The sequence below is a fragment of the Varanus komodoensis genome, unplaced genomic scaffold, assembly GCF_004798865.1.
Source record: "Varanus komodoensis strain SLA01 unplaced genomic scaffold, ASM479886v1 scaffold3, whole genome shotgun sequence".
In the NCBI taxonomy this organism is placed as follows: Eukaryota; Metazoa; Chordata; class Lepidosauria; order Squamata; family Varanidae; genus Varanus; species Varanus komodoensis.
Genome location: NW_025335761.1, coordinates 64746131 through 64768229, shown reverse-complemented (window position 1 = coordinate 64768229; position 22099 = coordinate 64746131). Strand labels below are relative to the sequence as shown.

At 54.1% G+C, this 22099-nt stretch overlaps 1 protein-coding gene across 1 annotated transcript in view; it reads right to left on the bottom strand.

Moving 5' to 3' along the window:
* Positions 1-22097, bottom strand: part of TRIM9 (tripartite motif containing 9) — a gene marked incomplete at its 5' end in the record, with an annotated part of 61475 nt that extends 39378 nt beyond the window's left edge. The window contains one exon of the mRNA XM_044436272.1: positions 21591-22097. Coding sequence (XP_044292207.1) covers positions 21591-22097 — 507 coding nt within the window. The remainder of the gene's footprint in view (positions 1-21590) is intronic.
* Between the last annotated feature and the right edge of the window lie 2 nt (positions 22098-22099).

Here is a 22099-nt window from a genome sequence, read left to right as displayed (position 1 = left end):
TGCAGGTAGCTCCAGGTGGGGCTGGGGAAGACACCTGTTTCCCCTGCAGAGGAAGGCAGGGTGTGTCTCAGTGGAGCAAAGCTCAAGGAATCAACGTCCAGTTTGGATGCCAGGAAGTATTCCTGATGGTTAGGACCCCGAGGGTGTGGAGTGGGCTTCCTAGGGAGGTTGTTGAGGCCCCATCAGTGAAGGTGTTCAAGGATAGGCTGGACATGCACATGGTGGGCTTGTCGTGAGCAGAGCCGGCTGGTGCCGGGGGTCAGACTAGATGGCCCAGGAGACCCCTTCTGACTCGCTCTGTTTCTTGCTCTGATCCTGTTTAATATTTGCATCAATGGCATGGAAGAAGGGGTGAACAGTCTGCTGATCAAATTCACAGACGATACTAATACCGGGGCAGTGGCCACAACTGAGGAGCAGGTACTCCAGATCCAAAAGGATCTGGACAGGCTGTGGAAGTGGGCAGGAGACAACAGGATGGCGTTCAGTGTGGATAAGTGCAAGGTCTTGCACTTGGGGCATAGGAATGGGTGTCATAAGTACAGGTTAGGGGATGAGTGGCTGGAGAGCAGCACTTGTGAAAGGGACCTCGGGGTGCTGGTCGACTGCAGGCTGAACATGAGCCATCCGTGTGATGCGGCGGTCAAGAGGGCGAATGCCACCCTTGGTTGCATAGCCAGAAGCGTGCTTTCTAGCTCGAGAGAGGTGTTACTGCCACTCTACACGACTCTGGTGCACCCGCAACTGGAGTATTGTGCTCAGTTTTGGGCCCCTCATTACAGGAAGGATATAGCCAGGTTGGAATCGGTGCAGCGCAGGGCCACAAGGTTGGTGGCCGGTTTGCAGGGGATGCCGTATGAGGTGAGACTGAGGGAACGGGGTCTCTTCAGCCTGGAGAAGAGGAGACTCAGAGGGGATCTGTTGGCGACATGCAGGTGTGTGAGGGGGTGTCACACGGAGGTGGGCAGAGACCTGTTCTCCCCTGCAGAGGAAGGCAGGATGCGCTCCAACAGAGCAAAGCTCAGGGAATCAAGATTCAAGGTGGATGCCAGGAAGCACTTCCTGACAGTCAGGACCCCGAGGGTGTGGAATGGGCTTCCCCGGGAGGTGGTTGAGGCCCCATCGGGGAGGGTGTTCAAGGACAGGCTGGACGTCTACATGGGAGGCATGCCGTGAGTGGAGCCGGCTGGAGCCAGGGGTCAGACTAGATGGCCCGGGGATCCCTTCTGACTCATTCAGTTTCTATGTTTTTAAGACTCCTACTGGAGACCCTGGACACGGCAGCTTGGCAATGCCGGGCTCAGGGCACCCACTTCCAACCATCCTATGCTGGAGTAGGCGGGGCAGAGGGAGCTTCTGATGGGTCCAAGGGCTCTGTGCGTCTCCACGGTCGGCCGTTGCCCACGCTGCACAATGGAAAACCAGACACTCTCCCATTCAGACCATCCACGGAGGGAGATTCCCCCGCATCCCCCAGCAGATCTGCCCCGACGTCCCTCCTGCCCCAGGACAACATTCGCCTTAACCTTTGGAGGGTCTGTTCTGCTCGCCCATCCCCACCCCAATTTTTTTTTTTTTTTCCTTAGGAGAAAGTAAGGGGGGCAGCGACAAAAGCCACCCCACCCCCGTCTGCTCTGGCTGGAGTTGCATCGCTCTTTCTGCTCCAGTCCCGGAAGTGGGCCCTTGCCCTGGTGCTGAGAGGGGCAGCGATTGAGGGCACAATCTAATGGACTGGAAAACGGCCTTGCTCCTGCCTCCTCGGAAAGGTTTAATGCCACTTTTCTTCTCCGCTAATGTACGGCCACGGCAGCATTAAGACAGAGAGCTAATCAAGGGCTGCATCTCTAATTAAAATGACCTTATCAGGCGTGTGCCTGCACCCCTCCGTCCCGCACCCTACAAACAACATGGAAAACATTGCAGGGGTGGGAGGAGAATTATCAGAAAGCGCCCGGGGTGAGATCTTCCAAGCCATACCGGTGCCGGGTGCAACTGCTGAAAAGCAGTTCCTGGGTAGCTTCCACCAGTCACTGAGACTCCAATACTGGTGTATAATTTGATCTGGGGAGGGGAAATTCTCAACGTGGAATAAAGTCATGCTTCTGTTGTTTCTGTTCCAGACTGGAAGTGCAGTTCTCTGCGCCCTGGCCAGGTTCAGACAACACGACATGGCGGGTTTTTACCACTGCTGGTCTGTTGTGATGTCCATTCGTGGTCTTTCCCCATGGTAAGTCTGTTCTTTAGAAACCAGAGGAAGAAATAATGGCTTGTTCCATGGCTCCCCTGCAGCACCATGACCTGGCATGTTGTCCAAAGCAGGATTGTCATTCCTGTGGTCCTGCTATGCAGCTACCATAGAGTCCCCTGGGAAGAGCGGCTCCCCTGGGAGTCACTCTGGCCATCCAGGCTGCACTGCTTCTCCAACCTAGGAGCAGACCTGCAGAGCAACTAGGAAGAGGCAGGTGATGTGAGCAGGGAGCAATGCAGCTTGGGATTGAATTTCAGGTGCAGTGGCTGATGGGAAATGTGCCAACCACAAAAGGACCGAGTGGGGAAGATGGAAACCACAATCACATAACAGCTCCTTGATTGCAAACCATGCAGAGTAGCTTGCTGTGTTGTGTGAACCCAGTCACTGAACTGGGGTAAGACCCATTAACTCAGCTGACTCATTCCTGAGCAGACATGCACAGAATTGCATCGTCAGGCACACACCTGTGAACAGGTGCTTGCAGGTGAGCCCCTGGGGAGTTGGTGCCATCACCTGTAAATCCCCCTCCCAGCGTGTCTTGCAGTGGCTGCTCCATGTTTGGTATTAACTATTGCAATTGCATCGCCCTAGGAAAAGACCACCCCCTTTTGCTTGCTTGCTCTCTCGCTGTCTCCGGCATGCAGCCCTCGTCCTGCCACCCCATCACACCCCCTTCAATGGCCCATCTTCACGGATGGGCTTCCTGCCTGCCAGAAGGACCTTGTTCCATTTTGTCCCTTTCCTGTCCTGGGACCACACCTTTGCAAGATTTTGCGGCACTGGATTCGCTCCAGTTTGCGGTTTGGACTCGCTCTCCAGGCTTCTGCGTGAGCTCGACAGACAGCTGGGGGTTCTCTGGGGCAGAGCAGAACATCTGGCTGCTCTACCATAACACAAGCGTTCCCAAGACTGCTGGCTTTGGCCTCCGCCATCCGCCAGAGGAGCAAGGGGTGGGAAGACACCTGGAAGACGACACCCCCTGCCTCCCAGGAGGGACACCTTTGCCACACCTTTGCCAGGAAGGAAGAGCTGCGGGGAGTTTGATTCTGCCAGAGAAGAACTTTGACTTTAAGAACCGGGACCCGAGTTGCCCTTTGCCGCTCTACTTTCTGTTGCGTGGACCTGAGGGCAGCGTCTGTCATATCCTTAAGCTCTGTAAGGCATTCTGGGAACCTTTCTCTGGCTAAGGAGCAAGCAAAGCTGCTGTGGATCAGAATGTGGGATGCACTGTGCCAGGTTCGTGTAGCCATTATGCACAGAGGCTTCCTGCTTTCAGGAAAGGCGAGCCCAGTGGGCGCCCTGGGACCCTTTGCCGTTACATAAGGAATGGAAAGGCCGAAGGCACGTGCGGCAGCGGGGAGAGGGAGCCAGGGCGGTACATGATTTCCCCAAGATCGCGCACTCGGCATGACGTCAGCCTCGGTAAGATCTGAAAGCATCCGCTGCAAGCCGCTTGCTCCACGTTCTGGAGGATTATCAGCATTTTCAGACAGCTGCTCCGAAGAGCGGGTCGGTTCGCAGCTTTCCAGGGAGGCGAAACAGCTTGCCGGGCTATTCCGTGTTTTAGCAGCATCGGCATTCTGCTCAGCTGCACACCCGCCCCCCACTTTGGCCTCTTCCAAGCCGCTGGGGATCCCGGGAGCCCGTGTGTGGGAGGGGGTCCTCTAAGGCTCGGCGTGGAAAGTCTCCCTTAGCTCAGATGACCTTGAAGAGGCAAAGGACCCGAGGCGCCGCGCACGCTGGTGTGGGAGGGGGCCGCGCAGATTGCAATTAACGATTAGCAGGCCTCCCTCCTGCCTGGATGCCAAGAGTTGCTTGGGGGAGATGAGATTACTGGAGCAGAGCGAAGAGGCCTCTGGGGAGGGAGCAAGGAAGGGGGCGCAGGCAGAGGGAGGGGGGCGGGCGGGAAGGGATGAGCGGCGAAGCAGGGGAAGGGTTGGTCTGGAGCAGCAGCCGCAGCCTCCGTCAAGGGCTCCTGGCTCGCAGTGCAAAAGGGAAGCTGAATTAAGGGCTGCAGGCCTTCGTTTGCTGCAGAAAACCTTGGATGCTCCCCCCACATTTGGCCGGGGATGATGACACGCACGCATTTGGATCCGTAGCCATTTGATCCGTAGGCGCGTATCACGACTTCCGTCTGGCCATGTCCCCTTACACCGTGCGGCACCCCTGGTTTTTGTATACGTGCAGTAGTTGCCCATGTACACCAGCCACTGGCACACGCCCACACGCACTCCCGGCTGGCCTCAGCACCCCCTGAGGGTCCCTAAGCCAGGCAGCTCCCATCGCGCTGCCCGTCAGCTCTTCCCTGGATGCCCAACAGGCCCTCTGCCCCCCTGGCTTGGCTCGGCTCGGCTCGGCTCGGCTCGGCTCGGCTCTGCTCTGCTTTTATTTTATTTTATTTTTTTATTTTATTTTATTTTATTTTATTTTATTTTATTTTCTTGAGTATTTTTCCATTGTAAAAATGACCAAGAACCTGGCATGCTGCAAACTGAATGCAAGCTCTCCTGCACCGTTTGGGTTTCAGGAGACTGCTGTTGCTGGTTTTTGTTTTTTTGTTTTCCATTTTGGACCTCAGCCCCTGCCCTGCCATAGATTTGGGCAAGTTACTTTTCTCGCAGCCGCCTGGAAATAAGCACTTCATGACCGGCTCTGCCCTCTGGAGCAGTGATTTTATGACAGGCCGGGATCCCCCCACAGCAGCCATTTTTTAAGAGCACACACGATGTTCTCCCAACATTCCAGATGTTTCCGCCAGCCCAAAAAGACTGGAGACCCCTGCCTTAGCCCTGGTGTGCTGGTCACGTTAGAGGTCAGGAATGTGTTTTCAGTGTCAGAACTGAACTGAGTTTACAGTCTTTCCCATAAAATCCACTCCTGGGTATTCTCCCCCCATCGCCCTCTTAATTTAGCAGCGCAGTGAAGCAGGCGCAGAGTCACTGTCGGGGTTCACACAATAACCTACACTCAAGGGCTGAGTGTGGGATGCTGCTGAATCATGGGTTCTTGTTGAAACATGGGTTATCGCATTGTCTGAACCCAGCTGAAATAACAAGCCATGGCTTGAACAACCCATGAAGAGAGTCCATGGTTTGTTGTTGGGTCATGAACTGTGGGATGCTCATCATGGCTTGTTATCTTGTCTGGATTCAAGCAATACGATAGCCCATGTTTCAACAACAATGTATGGTTTGGCACCGACCCACCTCAAACCCATACTCAGCCCTTCATTTGGGGTCATTAGGTTGTCTGAACCCAATAATTTTGTTGTTGCCATTGTTAAACAACTGGAAATAGGACATAGAAACATAGAAACAGAGCGAGTCAGAAGGGACCTCCCGGGCCATCTAGTCTGACCTCCGGCACCAGCCGGCTCCGCTCACGACATGCCCACCACGTGCACGTCCAGCCTGTCCCTGAACATCCTTGTCAACTTACTGCAAATCACTAGTTTTCTACCCATGGGTCTGTCTCCTACCTAATTCAGAATAAGGATGGGTGGAAATTTCCTTTCAGTACATTTTTATAAGAATTTACCAAAATTTGCTGATTTCTCCATATTCCAGAAACAAATAACAGGATTTTAAAAAGCTGAATGTGGGAGAACATGACACCGGCGCGTTGGTTCATGCAGGCCCAGGAGTCTCGAAGTCTGCCAGTCCTAAAAGTCTGCCTTTGATCCGCTGTGTATTCACTAATGCTAAAGCTGAATTAAGGTTACTGCGTCTCGAATTTAGCCAGCTGTCTGGGAATGCCATTTTGTTCCAGTTTTTAGAAGAATTTACCAAAATCCTCATAGTTCTTATTTAGAGTGGAGAGAACCTGAGACTTAAAAATAAAATTGAATGCAGACTTGTCCACCCCTAATTTAGAGTGGGAAAATACAGGTCCGTGAAAAGATTTCTAGCCTGGAGGGAAAAGTCTTTTGGGGGAAACGTAATAAGGGTGTTGTGTGTTCACTTGCCAATTTCCAGCGGAATTTGGAAATGCAGGAATAAGTGGAATGTTTGTGTAACCACCCCCCTCAGCTGCACAGCTTCTGCATTTAGTGTTAATTAAATTTTGCTTGATGAGCAAAATGTGATGAGTGGAAAAACTCTCTGTCACCCAGCGAAGGAACTCGGGGAGGCACCTGTGTGCTTGCGTGGATGCCATGGTTCGGAAGTGCCCAATTTCTTTTCTGGAGAACGGGGAACCTGGAGGAGCAGAATCTTTGCCGTTCCCACAGGACTGGCCTCCTTTGACATCCCTTTGTGGGATGTTTGACCTGCCCGGCTTCATTCATGGATCTAACTTCATGTTAAGCCGGTTTAAGCTGCAATTCTAGGCAAGTCTAGCCAGGATAAAGGCCCTCGGTTCCCACAATGCTCCAGCCAGCTGGGGCATGCTGGGAGTTGCAGGCCTCTGCTCCGAATTTGCATAGAAGTGTGCTCTTAACACAAAGGATGGTTTCACTATGTCTTTCTGGTATGTTTGTGTCGAGTGTGAGCTCACCCATAAATCTACTCCATGCTATTTTGGCATGAATCTGCATTTTACCACTTTAAATCCTGTACCAGAAACTTTAGTTTCTACACATAATTACAGGTGTGTCTCCTCTTAAAATCCTTAAGCACATTTTGAGGCATGGTTGGAACTGTACGGAGTACTGGGGATTGCGAGTAGCCCCACTATATGGGACTACGTGGAAGGTGAACTCTCTCCGGTGGCAGCAACCTGGCTGTGGGGTGCCCCAGAAGCTCACTTGGTCCCTGGAATCAGGGAGTTGTGGAATCATGGAAGCACAAGATCGGAATAGCAGAGCTGGAGGGAGGCAGAGAGCCATGGGGTCCCACCCAGTGCAGGATTCCCAGTTCAACCCTCCCTCTCAGGGGGCTGCCCAGCTGCACCTTGGATGCCTCCAGTGTGGGAGAGCCCGCCACCTCCCTAGGGCATGGGTCCCATTGTCCCCCTGCTGTCACAGTCAAGAATTTTTTCCCGGTATCTAGCGGGAACCGGGCTTCCTGGAACTTGAGCCCGTCGTTCCGTGTCCCGCATTCTGGGATGATCCAGAAGAGATCCAGGCCTTCCCCGTGGGACAGCCTTGCAGGTCCCTGCTGAGTGCTATCCTGTCCCCGCTCAGTCTTCAAGGCTAAACAGGCCCAGTTCTTCCAATCTCCCCTCACAGGGCTCTGTCTCCAGTCCCGGATCATCCCCGCTGCCCTCCTCTGAACCAGCTGATCCAGCTTGTCTGCATCCTTCTTAAATGTCCTGCATTCTGGGGTGATCCAGAAGAGATCCAGGCCTTCTGCTTTGGGACAGCCTTGCCAGGACTTACAAATGTCATCCTAACACTCCTCAGTCTTCTCTTCTCAAGGCTAAATACGCCCGATTCTTTGGGATTTTTAAAAATTTGTTTTTTGGAGGCAGGTAAAGACTTTTTAATTCTCCTAGGCTTCTTAATTGTTTAGCATTGGGGATGGAATATTTTCTTTTTTTACACCTTTCTCTTTGGCTTAATTGTTGCTCAGTCATCACCGTCATGATGACATTGCATTGATACCCCGCCTTTTTCTGCTCTTGGGAGGAGCTCCCATGGCTCCTTTTATCCTCACTACAAACAGCCTCTAAAGTAAGTTGGACTGAGAGTCACTGTAAATAGAAACAGAGAAACAGAGCGAGTCAGGAGGGGCCTCCCGAGCCATCTAGTCTGACCCTCGGCTCCAGCCGGCTCCGCTCACGAGATGCCCACCATGTGCATGTCCAGCCTGTCCTTGGATACCCTCGCCGGTGGGGCCTCAACCACCTCCCGAGGAAGCCCATTCCACACCCTCGGGCTTCTAACAGTCACTGTCCCAAGACCTTTAAGTATGGAACAGTATAGAAAAGTTTTAAATAAATAAATAAATAAATAAATGTTTGTTTTGCTTTTAGATTTCTGCATTATGCTTTTACATTGCACAATTTATTTGGTGAACTACCAGTTACTGGGCAGTACAGAACAACTGCACGGATGACTTGAAGCCTGCCTCTGGGTCTGGGAACTCGACGGTGCCCTGTTGCAAGTTCATGTTTCAATAAGTGTGGAGATAGAACAGGTCGGGCATTGATGCATGGAGCTGGAAGTCCCTCAGCCAAGCCGAGACAGATGCATTAAATCTCAGGCAGCCCAAGGCCTCCCTAATAACAAAAATCGGGTTTTGCGTGCCCGCAATTGGTGCTGCCATCTACGCAAACCCAGCATTTCCAATATTTTGTTCATTTATTAATGGGTGCATGGCCTGCTTTTCCCACACGCTGCAGGGGAAAATCATCCCCACTAAATTTGGCAGGAGTTATAATTTATTCAAGGAGGATCAGCACAATCTGCCAAAGACTGTTCCTCAAGTTGAGCAAGAGGCTAAAGGACCCCCCCCCCCCCCCCGCCCGGGCCTTGCTCTGCTTCTCTACAGGTTCAGCTCACCTAAGTTCATGAGGCAGAAAGGAAGCTACCTGACAATTTGCAATGGGCTCGTCCCGTTCTCAGGTCTCACCCAAGCATCTTCGGGACAGAAGGACACTGGGTACAAAATATTTACCCAGCATGGAACGGGGTGAAAAGAAACCTGCATCCCACTTTGGCCATAAAAGTGACTTTGGCCAGCCGAGTGCTGATCCATGAACCGGGGCATCTCCAAAGCGCATGGCTGCATAGCCAGAAGCGCGGCTTCTAGATCAAGAGAGGTGTTACTGCCACTCCATACGACTCTGGTGCGCCCGCAACTGGAGTCTTGTGCTCAGTTTTGGGCCCCTCGTTACAGGAAGGATGTAGCCAGGTTGGAGTCAGTGCAGCGAAGGGCCACAAGGCTGGTGGCCGGTTTGCAGGGGATGCCGTATGAGGCGAGACTGAGGGAACTGGGTCTCTTCAGCCTGGAGAAGAGGAGACTCAGAGGGGATCTGTTGGCAACACGCAGGTATGTGAGGGGGTGTCACACGGAGGTGGGGAGAGGCCTGTTCTCCCCTGCAGAGGAAGGCAGGACTTGCTCCAAGGGAGCCAAGGTTCAGTTTGGATGCCAGGAAGCACTTCCTGACGGTCAGGACCCCGAGGGTGTGGAATGGGCTTCCACGGGAGGTGGTTGAAGCCCCATCGGTGAGGGTGTTCAAGGATAGGCTGGGCATGCACATGGTGGGCATGTCGTGAGCGGAGCCGGCTGGTGCCGGGGGTCAGACTAGATGGCCCGGGAGGCCCCTTCTGACTCGCTCTGTTTCTATGTTAATTCCATGTTTATATGCTATATGGCTGTTCTTTACGTGAATTGAATAGCTGCCCCCACGTGTGCCAACCACACATGCCTCGCACAGGCGCTGTCATGGCCCAGGATTGGGTCTCTTGCCGGCCGCAGACATCAGAGGCCCTGACGCTGAGGAGGAAGCAAAGCAAGTCCTCTCATCGGGGCCCACTGCTGTCCTGCCCCACCCAAGCACAGCCCAGGGCGGGCCATTTCTGCAGGACTATGAGGAGCAGGCCTCAGGCTTCTTCAGCAAGCAGGGAGACATGCGGAGCAGTTCCCTGTTGCCTGTCCACCCCTCCAACCTTCACCCTCTGGGAGAAGCCGCCAAGGAAAGCCGCACTTGCTCCAGGGTCGCTCTCCATGGTCCTGAAACCAGCACCAGGGCCCTGCAGTGTTGGCCCGGCAGCTCAGGCCGTTCCTGATCCAGTCGTCAGTCCCTGCGCGCTTGGCTCGTTGCCCAGAGCGATGATGGGATCTCATTCGGGGCTGAACTGTTTCGTTTCTGCCCTGTGGAGCACAGCAAGCCACCTGCTTTTTATATCAGACTGCCTCCCCTGCTCCCCGCACTTGTTAAAATGTGAAGATCTCCGAGCAGGTTGGAGCAGAGCCGTCTTGTCCAAGCTCCTCTTCCGTCAGCTGCCACCAGCTGCATGTCAGAAAGCGGCAGTTCCGTTTCTAAATGCATGACCGAGTGGCTCTTTCATGCCAAAATATTCCCTCTGCATCTACACTACCATGGCATTTGGAGGGGTTCCAGCCTACCCATTTTTCTAACACGTTAGCGTGATATCTTCAAGGATTGTTTGTTTGTTTAACTGGATGGGTTTGCCCTTTGAAATGTTCAGACAGATGAGTTTGCCTCTTGAAATGACCCAGATCCAGGTTTATTTCCTCCGTGAGAACCAGGCTGTGTCACTAGTGGGACCTGCTACCTTGACACTGGGTTGCACTCTGCCTTCACAAGTTTTGAAAAACATCTTTGGAATATCCAGTGGTTTGGGGCCTCGGGGTGATCTTCCTGGAGGAGGTCATTTGCAGTCATTGGCACTCAGCCACAATCAAGCTGTAAGCAACGGATGGGCGGCATCTTGTGCTCTCGTGCTGCAAAGAGTGTGCCCAGGCAGCCTGTGTCCGTGGCCTGGATGTGCCAGGTCTCCTGGCACATGCACGTGTCACACTCTTGCACTTAAGAGGGAAGTAGGATTGGGACTCACTAGGGGAAAAGATTTGCAACAGATTTGCAATTTCAATTCGTTATCATGGCACGGCCGGCCGGTCTTCCCCCACTCCTCCCAGGCAGATCAGGACAAAAGCTTTCTGACTCAAAGCCTTGATTATGTTACAGTCGACCAGCTAGGCTGGCTTTGTGTTAAAACAGAAGAGAAATGCAGAGGTCAATAACAGGAGAAGCACAGCTAGAATACATGCTTTGGGGGCAATGCAGCTAACGGCACAACATGACTTCCAAGCAGAATCCTCTCCGCCCTTCCAGACCCCAAAAGCTGACTCCACCTTCAAGGTGGAACACACTGCATTCCAGCTGCTTGGAACGCCAAGCTGATGCGGGACGATCACTGCACCGAAGATGCTGGTCCCCCGTCTCCCCTCTCCGCACGCTCAGTAAGCTTCCCCACAGAATTTGAAATGGTCTGATTTGCAACACCTGCCTGGCTTGTCTTGGCCCCCTGGCCTTGCCCGTGCAGGTGTGGATTCTGGCCACTCTGCCTCTTCTGGATCAGAAACTGTTTGCACGGCCTTGGACTGATCGCTGCAGGGCACTCCATGTGGGGCTGCCCTTACGGCAGGATGGGAGGTGGGATCCGTTCGTTGGAGATGCCTTTTCCCCACATGCCAACTCCTCTGTAGCGGGAGATGCCCGGCTGCCTATTCACAACTGGGCCAGGTTCCAGGCCTGCATATGCTAGTGGACGAAGCCCTAAACAACTTGGAACCAGAGGACTTGAGAGAGCAGCTTCTCCCTTACCGAGCTGCTGGTCACGGAGATCGTCCTTGTGGCTCCATCTGGCCCAACTAGAGTCCACCAGAGAAGGGCCTTAGGAGTGGTTAGCCCCTTTCTCTGGAACACCCAGAGGACAGGCAGAAAACAACACCTCTGGAAAACATGCTTATTTCAGGAAGACTTTCTGAATTCACCAGCCATGGTTGGACTGTTTTTCCCATGTTGCTTTACTCTTTTATGTTCTCTAATTTTTCACAGCTTCAAAATCCGGACTGTGGAGCGGTGTATAAAATTTGTAAATAAATAATAATAAATTACACAGGTGGTGTATTCCTAGCAAAAATACATCCAAGCAAAAACCAGCTAATGCCAGCATGTCTTGTTCCCAATAAATTAACACTTCCCCCTCCTTTGTGCCCTTGGTGTTGCCAAAACATTTATTAAAAGCCTAATTAGGACACAGTCAGAATCCTCAGGGATCAAAGCTTTGAACTAAAGGCACAGTCTGGGATTCCCTTTCTTCATCCACAGCCCCCTGAAGCTTGCATTAAGGCCCCAAAGCTGCTCTCCCCTCCCCCCACTTTTCCTTGAGCCCCCAAATCAATTCTTGGCAGGATGACAAGAGATAATGAGAGCATTCCCATGAATGTACATCAGCTAGTTCTGCAGTCAAAAGGCCAAGCTGTCAGGATAAAAGCACATCATGTGAGCATTTCTAGAAGGCACATTCTGGACATGAGAATTTAGACTCGTACATTAACTGAGGGCAAAATGCACATTTTTTTATTTGCTTGCTTCATTTTTATGGCAGCTAATAGCCAAGCATCTTGCCCAGTTCTCGCAGCCCTTGCTGTCGGTGTCCTAGGGAAAGTGGGACTTATAACTGTTGCAAAGAAGGTGCAATGACAACTGCAAATTTAAAGCTCTCTCTATTTTTTTTTTCCCCTCAAAGCAATTGAAAAACAAGAGGGAAAGAAGAGAAGCCAGGGAGGTGGACTTTTTGACTCGAGTTCACAACAGAACTCCAAAGATTGCACTGAGTCTTTCTCTCTGCTCTCTTTAAAAGAGCAAACTACAGTTCAAAACTGCCCAAGAGCAGTATACAAGAGTTAAAAACAGAAACATGGTTCTAGTTCTCATTACTATGTACAGAATGTGTCATGAAATCTCAAGTCATAGAAGAGAAGGGTGTGCTTTTCCCATGGGTCAGGTTGTCTCTCCACATGATTAGAGAGAGCTTCACCTGTGGGGTGAAATAAAAATAAAATTAAGAATAAAAATAATTAGAAGTCAAAGGAAATACATATAACTGGCTATGTTTGCATGCCTTTGCAAGTTGTGTGGCTTGTTTTGTTTTGTTTTGTTTTGGTTTTGTTTTTTGTTTTTTTTGCAGGGCAAAGTTTGAATTCCCTAGGCACAAAATTCCATGTTGCAAAGAGAGGACAGGTTGTTACATAAAGGTACCACATTCTCTATCAGGCTAATAACCGTTTTCCAGTTTTTGAGACACTGGCAGGATTTATGCCCTCTCTAATCTTGAAATCCTCATGCAGTGCCCTTGTCTCTTGAATCATGCTGAAAATAAGGCGTATACAATAGGACTGCATTCATTCACCTCATATTCCAACATGCTAAAAACGATGCCAAGTCTCAGCTGCTTCCGGGAGCTTAGATCTGAGCTGTGCAGCTGCTCATATTTGGCAACACTTCTCTTCAGGTACAATCCTAGACAAGCTGAGACCACACAAGACTGGCTGGGGCATTCTGGGAGCTGTAGTCCTTCCTGTTTAACCTGCATGGGTTTGTTCCCTTAATGGTCAAGCAGCTCAGATCTTGCAAGGGGCTTCAGCTGTGGGTATTTCAGTTCCCCTGCAGAGGAGCTGACTTTACAAAGAACTAGTTTCACTGGGCAAGCACAACTCCTAGAAAATAAACCCAGGAGGGCCCCGGAGAGCTGCTCTCTTCCAGAAGCCAAGAGATGAATCCAGACTCATGGAAGAAGGTTGCCATCCCAAAGAAGGCATGTTTCCCTTTGCACGTCTTCCTTGTACGACAGAAACATGAACAGGGTGAAAGTTGGAGGGAGGGAGGGAGGAGTTTGGGGTACAAAGAGCAACCAACAGCCATGCTGGCTGAGGATGATGGGAGCTGCAGTCCCACATGCAGAGGGTCCCTGGTTGGGGAATGCCACTCTGTACAGAGACTTGACGGTCAAGAGACATGTTGGGGCAGATGGAGGGCGATGGGATGAAAAGAACCGGCGGGATGGAGGTAGCGGCTCCCAACACTGCCTTTGAGGAGCATAAAAATGGTGTTCCTGGATCGCAGGCCCTGCCTTCTCCAGTGGGAGCTGATCAGAGACCTCGGCGGGGGGCGGGGGGGTCATGCAGAGATGTGGAGGAGGAGAGACTGGGATGGGGAAGAGCTGCGTTCGGGCCCACCCTCGGGCATGAAGCTCCCTGGGGGATGCCAGTTGTGCCCCTGACTCTCGGCCTAGCCTACCTCACAGGGTTGTGCTGAGGATAAACAGCCAGGCAGAATCGTGTGTCTTGGAGGAAGGGGGAGCTATTACACCTAAAATCCACTCCTGAAAACACTGCAATGCTGCCCTTTACCCGCACATTTCCAGATCTGCTCCTGCTGCTTTGGGGACTGCGAAAACAAGCGAGGCACACCTTCCTTCCTTGCTTGCAGAATCCTACTCCCAGCCAGTCAAGGACCCTCTTGCAAGCATAAGACTCTGGCTGCTTCGCATCTCCACATCTGGCTGCATGTCCAGTGGAGCCGACTAAGAGCAGTGGCCCTCTTGCCGGAACGACAGAGCCTGACTCCAAAGGGGCAGCCTGCTTCCGGCCTTTGCTCTGGTCCAGAGCAGTCCCTGCCAATCAGCTTCAGCCGGGTTGGCTGTGCTGATAGATACTTGCTGGATCAGTCAGTCCATCTAGCTGAGCAGACAGTTTCATAGACACAGAAACAGAGTGAGTCAGGAGGGGCCTCCCGGGCCATCCAGTCTGATTCCCCGGCTCCAGCCGGCTCTGCTCATGACATGCCCACCATGTGCATGTCCAGCCTATCCTTGAACACCCTCACCGATGGGGCCTCAACCACCTCCCGGGGAAGCCCATTCCACACCCTGGAGGTCCCGACTGTCAGGAAGTGCTTCCTGGCATCCAAATGGAACCTGGGATCCCTGAGCTTTGCTCCGTTGGAGCGCGTCCTGCCTTCCTCTGCAGGGGAGAACAAGTCTCTACCCACCTCCATGTGACACCCCTCACATACCTGTATGTCGCCAACAGATCCCCTCTGAGTATCCTCCAGGCTGAAGAGACCCAGTTCCCTCAGTCTCGCCTCATATGGCTTCCCCTAGAAACCGGCCACCAACCTTGTGGCCCTTCGCTGCACTGACTCCAACTTGGCTATATCCTTCCTGTAACGAGGGGCCCAAAACTGAGCACAATACTCCAGTTGCGGGCGCACCAGAGTCGCACAGAGTGGCTCTCTCGATCTAGAAGCCACACTTCTGGCTAAGCGTCCAAGGGTGGCATTCGCCCTCTTGGTCACCGCGTCACACGGCTGACCCATGTTCAGCCTGCAGGCGACCAGCATCCAGAGCTTCCTGTGGCCTGACAGTGTGAATGCAGTGCAAGAGCTCTTCCCTGCTATTAGCTTCCCCCACAGAAAGCAGGGGGTAAGCAGCCTTGGCACCGGGACATTCCATGCATCCATTGAGGATAGATCTCCAGCAACAACAACATATGAACCATTGCCTTTGAAAGCCATCTCAGCCAAGTAAGTTCCATCCAGGAAAAGCATCTTTCTAAGTTCTTAATCTCCCAACAATTAGCACTGGGTGACCCCACGTTCTGAGCCGAGTAAGCAAAAATACCTCTCTCTCCCTTCTAAAGTGGCTCTTTCTAATGTTAACCACCTCTGTCATTTGTCCACCATCGCAACTTTTCCCCACCCAAAATGGTCCGGGTGAGGCAGCCGTCCCTTGTTCTGAGCTTTCCCAGCTGGTGTCATTGGATGTGTGTGTGTGGGGGGGGGGGGGTTGGAATAAGGGGGATGTGCCTGCACCCTCGGCTTCATTTTGTCCTGGCCCACCATGTGACGTGCATTTCAGGAATAACCAAAATAATCCCCCAGCCGCGTTTCAACAGTAAAAGATATTCCGTTATCTTTTCACCCAGCGCTGTTCCTCAGTTGCCAACATTTCTTTCCGCAGTTTAGCAACTCTTCTCTGATCCCTGGGTAGCGTTTGCTTTGCACCCTGGGTGGATCTGATTCCTGAAAGTTGTACAACCAAAGACACTTCTGCAAGCGATGCTTTTATAAGCAGGATGGATCAGCTTGAGAGGAATATTCAGGCGTTCTATTAGCCATTACATGGTGCACCTACTACAGAGGCACACGCTTTGTAATGGGACTACTTTCGGGCCTCTCTGGAGCGGAGGGACACTGCGACGGGCCTACCCCTCAGGACTGGTGTAGGGATCCAGTGCGAAGGTGAAATGGCAGATGGCGCCCACCTATATCTCAGACGCTGCATGGGCCTCGTGCGGTGCCAGGGCCGTGCCCATCTAGTCTGCTAGCATCCGCACGGACTGGCAGGAGCAGCGGCTCCCCAGGATTTCGGCCAGATGCCTTCCCAGCCCTGCCTGGGATGCCGGGGACCCAACTGGGCATCTTCGGAATGCCAAGCACTGCCCCTGCTCACCAGTTGCAGCTGGAAGTGCTGGCGGAGATGCTGGGTGGAAGTGCAGCCTGCTGGTCCCCCACCTGGTCATCCTCGGGAGCCCTGTGTGGCCTTCTCTCCCGAAGACGAGGAGGGCAGCAGCCGCTGGAAACAGGGCCCTTTCAGTGGTGGTGCCCTGTCCCAGGACAGCTCTTCCTGGAAAGGTTCAGTTTGTGCACTTATACCAGATGCGCTCCTTCCTTGAATGCTGTTTGGATTATGTGCTGCCACTCTGGAGGGGCTTTTAGGCGTTGCATTAAGCATCTTGATGGCTTTTATATAAGCTGCCCTGAGCACCTCTGAGCAAAGACACGTATGAATACTTAACATAAGCTTTAATATTTAGCTAGCTTGCTTGCTTGCCCATCTTCCTTCCCTTGAACAGGGCATGCGATAGTCCTAGTCCACTAGAAGCTCACGTGCCAGAACAAGATACGGCACCCTGGGAACAAGGAGCTGGCAGCCAGGGATCCGTTTCTGCCTTGTTCAAGGGGGATTGCAGAACGGAGCAAAGTGCCAAGGAGGGGCCGCTGGGGCAGGGGGAGCGAGCTCGGCAGAGGCAAATCAGAGGGCTTTTTTCCAGCTGCCTTCGCAGAGCAGCAAACATTGTCCTTTGCCAAAGCTAACAGAGCTTTTTTCCTGCATTGGCTCTACGGAGATTTCTGACGGACAAAGCGTGCTAAGAGGAGCCCTCTCAAGCTGACCCTGAGAGGACGTCAAGGCAGCCCAGAACATACCAAGCTGCCATTTTGCCAGGAGGTTGCTAGCCAGGTGCTATCCAGGTAGCCCTTGGCTAGCAACAAACGGGTGGATCAGAGTGAGCGCAGTAGCCAGGTTCAGATTTTACCCACCCCTCCATGCCAGGTCCGGGTTTTGGGAAGCCCTTTGATGGGACACTCACAGTGCCCGCCCTTCAAGTTGGTCCTCCTCCTCACTGTTGTCACAGCCACTGCGGCCCACTCGCCTTCCCTTTCCCTCAAGACCCCGTCCAAGTAACTGCCTGGAGGAGGTTACTAGACCTCATGACTCCTGCCACTGCTTGCATGGCCAGAGAGGGCGCAGGAGCGGCAGAGGGTCAGAAGACTCAGCGGTGGGGCAGGGCAGCCTGGCAGGGCTGGTGCCTGGGGCCGTCCCTGCAGGCATGGCAGTCCTGGGTCACGTCCAAGGAGCTCCCTCACCTATGAAAAGCTCTCTATTTAATAGACATTACTTGGCAATTCATGCATTCCTATATCCATAAATCTGTGAATAACAGTCTCAGGAAGAATGCAGCTCAGTGGATGTCAGAGGATCATTAGAAGAATTAAAGCTTATTCCAAGAGGTGGCTTTTACTGGCATTCCTGTTGAGATAATTTAGCTGGAGGAGTGTGCCTGGGTGATGTGAGGCCACTGCGGGGTCGTGGGAGTGCCAGCTGGGGCTGAGGAAAGCTGGGCTGCGTTTTTCTGCTCAGCCATGGAGCTTACAAGATGACCTGTACCTCAGCCAAGGCCTACCTCTTAGGGCTGTTGTGAAGATAACGGGGTGAGGACCGTGAGCACTGCCCTGAGTAACTTGCAGAAAGGCTAGGATGAAAATATAACCAGGCAAAAGGGCAGGAGGGCCATAATCAGCTCTGTCTCTGCACAGGGAGTGGCCAAGTACTTGTAGTTAAAACATTCCTTGCTGGTCCCACACCAGCCCCGGCATCCTCCTGGGACAAGCTCAAGAAACGGAGCTGCATCCACGCACGCTGCACGGCATCCTTGTGGGGCGTCAAAGACTGTACTTGTTTAAGCCGGCATGCACTTAGAAACGCGGAAGCAAAGCGAGCCAGAAGGGGCCTCCCGAGCCAGCTAGTCTGACCCTGGCTCCAGCCGGCTCCACTCATGTAACCCCCCAGCAGGTGGTTGCGCAATCTTTCCTTGAACATCCTAACGGATGGGGCCTCAGCCACCTCCCCTGGAAGCCCATTCCATACCCGAGAGGTCCTAACCATCAGGAAGTACTTCCACTGGAACGCATCCTGCCCTCCACTGCAGGGAAGAACAGGCCTTGGCCCTCCTCCACATGGCGCCCCCTCACATACCTCTGTCGCTGGAAGATCCCCTCGGAGTCTCCCCTTCCCCAGGCCGAAAAGACCCCGTTCCCCCCATCTCTCCTCCTATGCCATCCCTCCCAACCCGGCTTCCACTCCTGTGCCCCTGCGCTGAGCCGATTCCAACCTAGCTCTGTCTCTCCTGTAATGTGGAGCCCAGAACGGGTCGTGTTACTCCAGCTGTGGGTGCACCAGAGTCGAGCAGAGCAGAATCAACACCTCCCTGGATCGGGAAGCCTCACTTGTAGCAATGCAGCCAAGGACTTCACTGGGCAAAGCGTGTGGGATGCCGCACTCTCTTCCTCCTGGAGGTTCGTGCCCTCATGATGCATCACATTTGGTCTGTCTTTGCTTTGTGTGGCAAGAATCAATGGGGTTGTGGCTCATGGAACAGGAGGATCATTGCTTGGCTCAGCACAGAAATAACAGCCACTCGGGCAGGGCAGAAATTCCCCATCTCTCCAGCAGCTTCTGCCTTGCAAACCCGAAATTCATGGTGGACTAGAGACCTGAACTCACAAGCCTAAAAAGATGCAGCAATTCACATGCATCCCGGTAATCCTACTGACAATCCCGTAACACATCCTTCCCCAACCAGGTAAGGGTGTTGACCTGCAGCCCCCATCAGCCGCAGCTAACGTGGCCAGCACCATATATTTATTATTTATTTATTTATTTAGGAAATGTCTATGCCGCCCCATTCATCGAAGCCTCACGGTGGCTTACAAATAAATCAATTAAAATACTATAAATTAACAATCTAAAACAAGTTAACAGTATAAAATAAGTCGCCCTGGCCCACGAATAAAATAAATAAATACCATTAACATTAACCATTAAAAGTTGGGAGTTGCATTCCAATACATCTGGGGGCATTCGACTGGGTAAAACTCCTATCAGGCGAAACCTTTATTATTACAGTAACTTTAATGTTCTTGCTGCATCTCTTATCCCAAAACTGGGTTCTGAGGTCACTCAGGGTGTTCAGGGCCAAGCGGCGATTAATAGGGACTCCTCACCCACGCACTTAACCCTTTAAGCCTCACACACAACCCTCGAGCTCGAGATACCAGGTAGACCTCCAGCTTGAGCTTCAACGAACATTGACAGATGCACATCTCCACATTCTCCAAAACATGCACACTTTGAAAATCGAAGCCAGCCCATCACACGCCAGCCCCGTCCCCGCACCGCTTAATGTATCTTGCTGATCCCTGCATTTCGGTTCTGTGCATTTTCACGGCCGCTCCGGGATCAGGCGGCTCCTCTGTGCTCCCCCCGTGCCATGTGGCATGTGCTAACGTCTTGGCTTCACGCCTGGACAACGGGGGGGGGGGGTGTGCATGTGGCCGTGCTCTGATACCCGGCAGCTGACGTGTTCCATCGGGGCTTGCGGGGGAGGAGGGCACATCAGCAGCCAGCCATGCGCGGTCCATGCTCTGCCCTAGTTTCCTGAGAGGCAGGGTCACGGCTGTGCAAACGGACCCCCGGGGAGATCTAGGTGGGCCGCACGGCACGAGGCTCGGTGGTGAGAAGGGGCAGATCTGGTCTACTTGTGTGCCGTTTTGCCACCGTGACGCAGGGCTTCCTCTGCCCTAGCCTGCCTCCTGCCCCATCCAATAACTGTGCACCCCCCCCCAGCAGCCCCCAGACTTCTCCCTGGCTGAGCACCTCCCCCGCAAGGCTCCTTCGCAGCAGACAGGTGCCCAAGGGCTGGCTCCGAGCCAGGTGGGATCCAAGCAGATCTGTTTTTGACAGCAGTGCTCAGCCCTACCGCCACCGAGAAGACGGGGACGACCTCCCGAGCAGAGCTGGAACGTGCCTGGCCCTGCACAGAATGTCCGCGGCGCACCCCGTCCTTATCCCGTGGGGCCGACAGCCCACGGCACGGGCAGAGGCCCCTGCGGCCCCACAGCCGAGGGGGCCCCCGGGAGCGACGGAGGCCTGGCCCATCCCCGGGCCAGCCGGTCTCTCCCAGGCCAGCCCTGCGCCTCACCCACCCAGCCCGCGGGGGGAGCCCTGCTGCCTGATTCGGCAGGCGGCTTGGTGCAAACACTTCAGAGGCGGCCCAAGCCAAAACATCTCAGGGCATCTCTGTGCCTGGATGCGCAGTGGCCCACGGCTTTCTCTGAAACAGCCTGGCCGGCTGGACCCCATTCGAGCAACCCTGGGCGGGGAGGGGAGGGGAGGGGAGGGGAGGGCGGGGGCACTCCAAGCCCACAGAGAGGAGGAGGCTGAAGCACTCAAGGTGGGGAGGGGGCGTGAGATGGGGGTCAGCTGAGGTGAGCAAATTGTCCAGAGGCGCATGGGACGCCTGCAAATGGGGAGGAAAGCCCCAGGTGGCATGGCGGGGGGGGCAGGGGGGTGGATAAAAGACTGAGGGAGAGGAGAGTGAGCACGGACAGGGAACAAAGATGCAGACCAGCCCTCCCCAACCCAGTGTGCCTTCTAGGTGAATTGCACGGTAACTGCCATCATCCCCATGCTGGTGGGGGATTATGGGACTTGTAGTCCTACACATCCGAGGGGCTCCAGGTTAGAGAAGGCTGATGCAGACAGTACGGAAGGCAGTCAAGAGGTACAGGAAGGGAGGAAGAGGCAACCTGTTGAAGCGTTGCTGCTCTCCCCGTGGGCGCCCAGCTGCTGCTGCAGAGCAGCTCCCATCACTACTGACCCCGCGTGTTGGGCATTGTAGTCCCTGAGGAGCCATGGTGGAGAAAGGTCAGTGCGAGCAAAGGGAGATGGGTGCAGGGGAGGAGAATGTGCGAGACTTCAGCTCCCATCAGCCCTGCCCAGAATGGCTACTGGGCAGGAATGCTGGGATCTGTAGTCCAACACACCTGGAGGGCCCCAGTTTGGTATCGGTTGCTTTGGAGCAGCCTCCATCCACCTGGTCGCTTCAGGTGTGTTCCACTACAAAGCTGCACGGGGGATTCTGGGAGTTTTAGTCCAACGTTGCCAAGGAAGCTGCCTCAGAGCAGTAAAAGCTGGCTGAGAATATTGGCTGAGGGATCTTGGGAAGTGGAGCTGGCTGGGGCATTCTGGGAGTTTTAGTCCAGCATATCCGGAAGGCCACTCCATCAGAGGTGGCTGCTTTAGAGCAAGGCAGGCTGGCCGGGGAACGTTGGCTCGCTGAGCCTGGGAATTTCTGCCCAGCACATTGGAGGGCAGCCAGGTTCGGGGGCCCTCTTGGGGCGACCAGGGAGGAAAGGGACAGAGGACGGACAGACGGACGGAGGGAGCGGAGGAGCCAGTCGGGCCCGCCCTTTTGCCCGCCCCGGCCCGGCCCCGGCCCCGGCCCCGGCCCCCACGGCTGACCTTGTGCAGCTTCCACATGGCTCCCAGCGCCTTGACCTCGTGGCTGGAGTGCTTGCCCTCCTCCAGGCACTGGTAGCAGACGGGCACCTTGCACTGGACGCAGTACATGCTGTGGTTCTCCAGCTCGTGGTCGGTGCAGGTGGAGACCTTGCGCGGGCTGAGCCGGCGGCTGACGCGGCCCTGGGCGGGCGGCACCAGGCGGTGCTTGGCCAGCGGGCCCCGCGGCGGGTGGCAGCGCAGGCGGCAGGGCTCGCAGTAGAAGACGTCGCACTGCTCGCACATGGCGGCGGCCTCGCGCGGCGCCTTCTCGCACAGCTGGCAGCGCAGCGCCGCCGCCTTGCTCTGCTGGTAGCGCTCGATGACGCCCTCGAGCACGCGGTTCTTGGGGAAGCCGCGCAGGCCGCGCTCGTCCAGGATCAGGCTGCGGTGGCACTGCGGGCACGTCAGGCAGGCGTTGCGCGGAACGGGCGCCAGCGAGGCGGCGGGCGGCGGCGGCGGCGGGTGCGGGT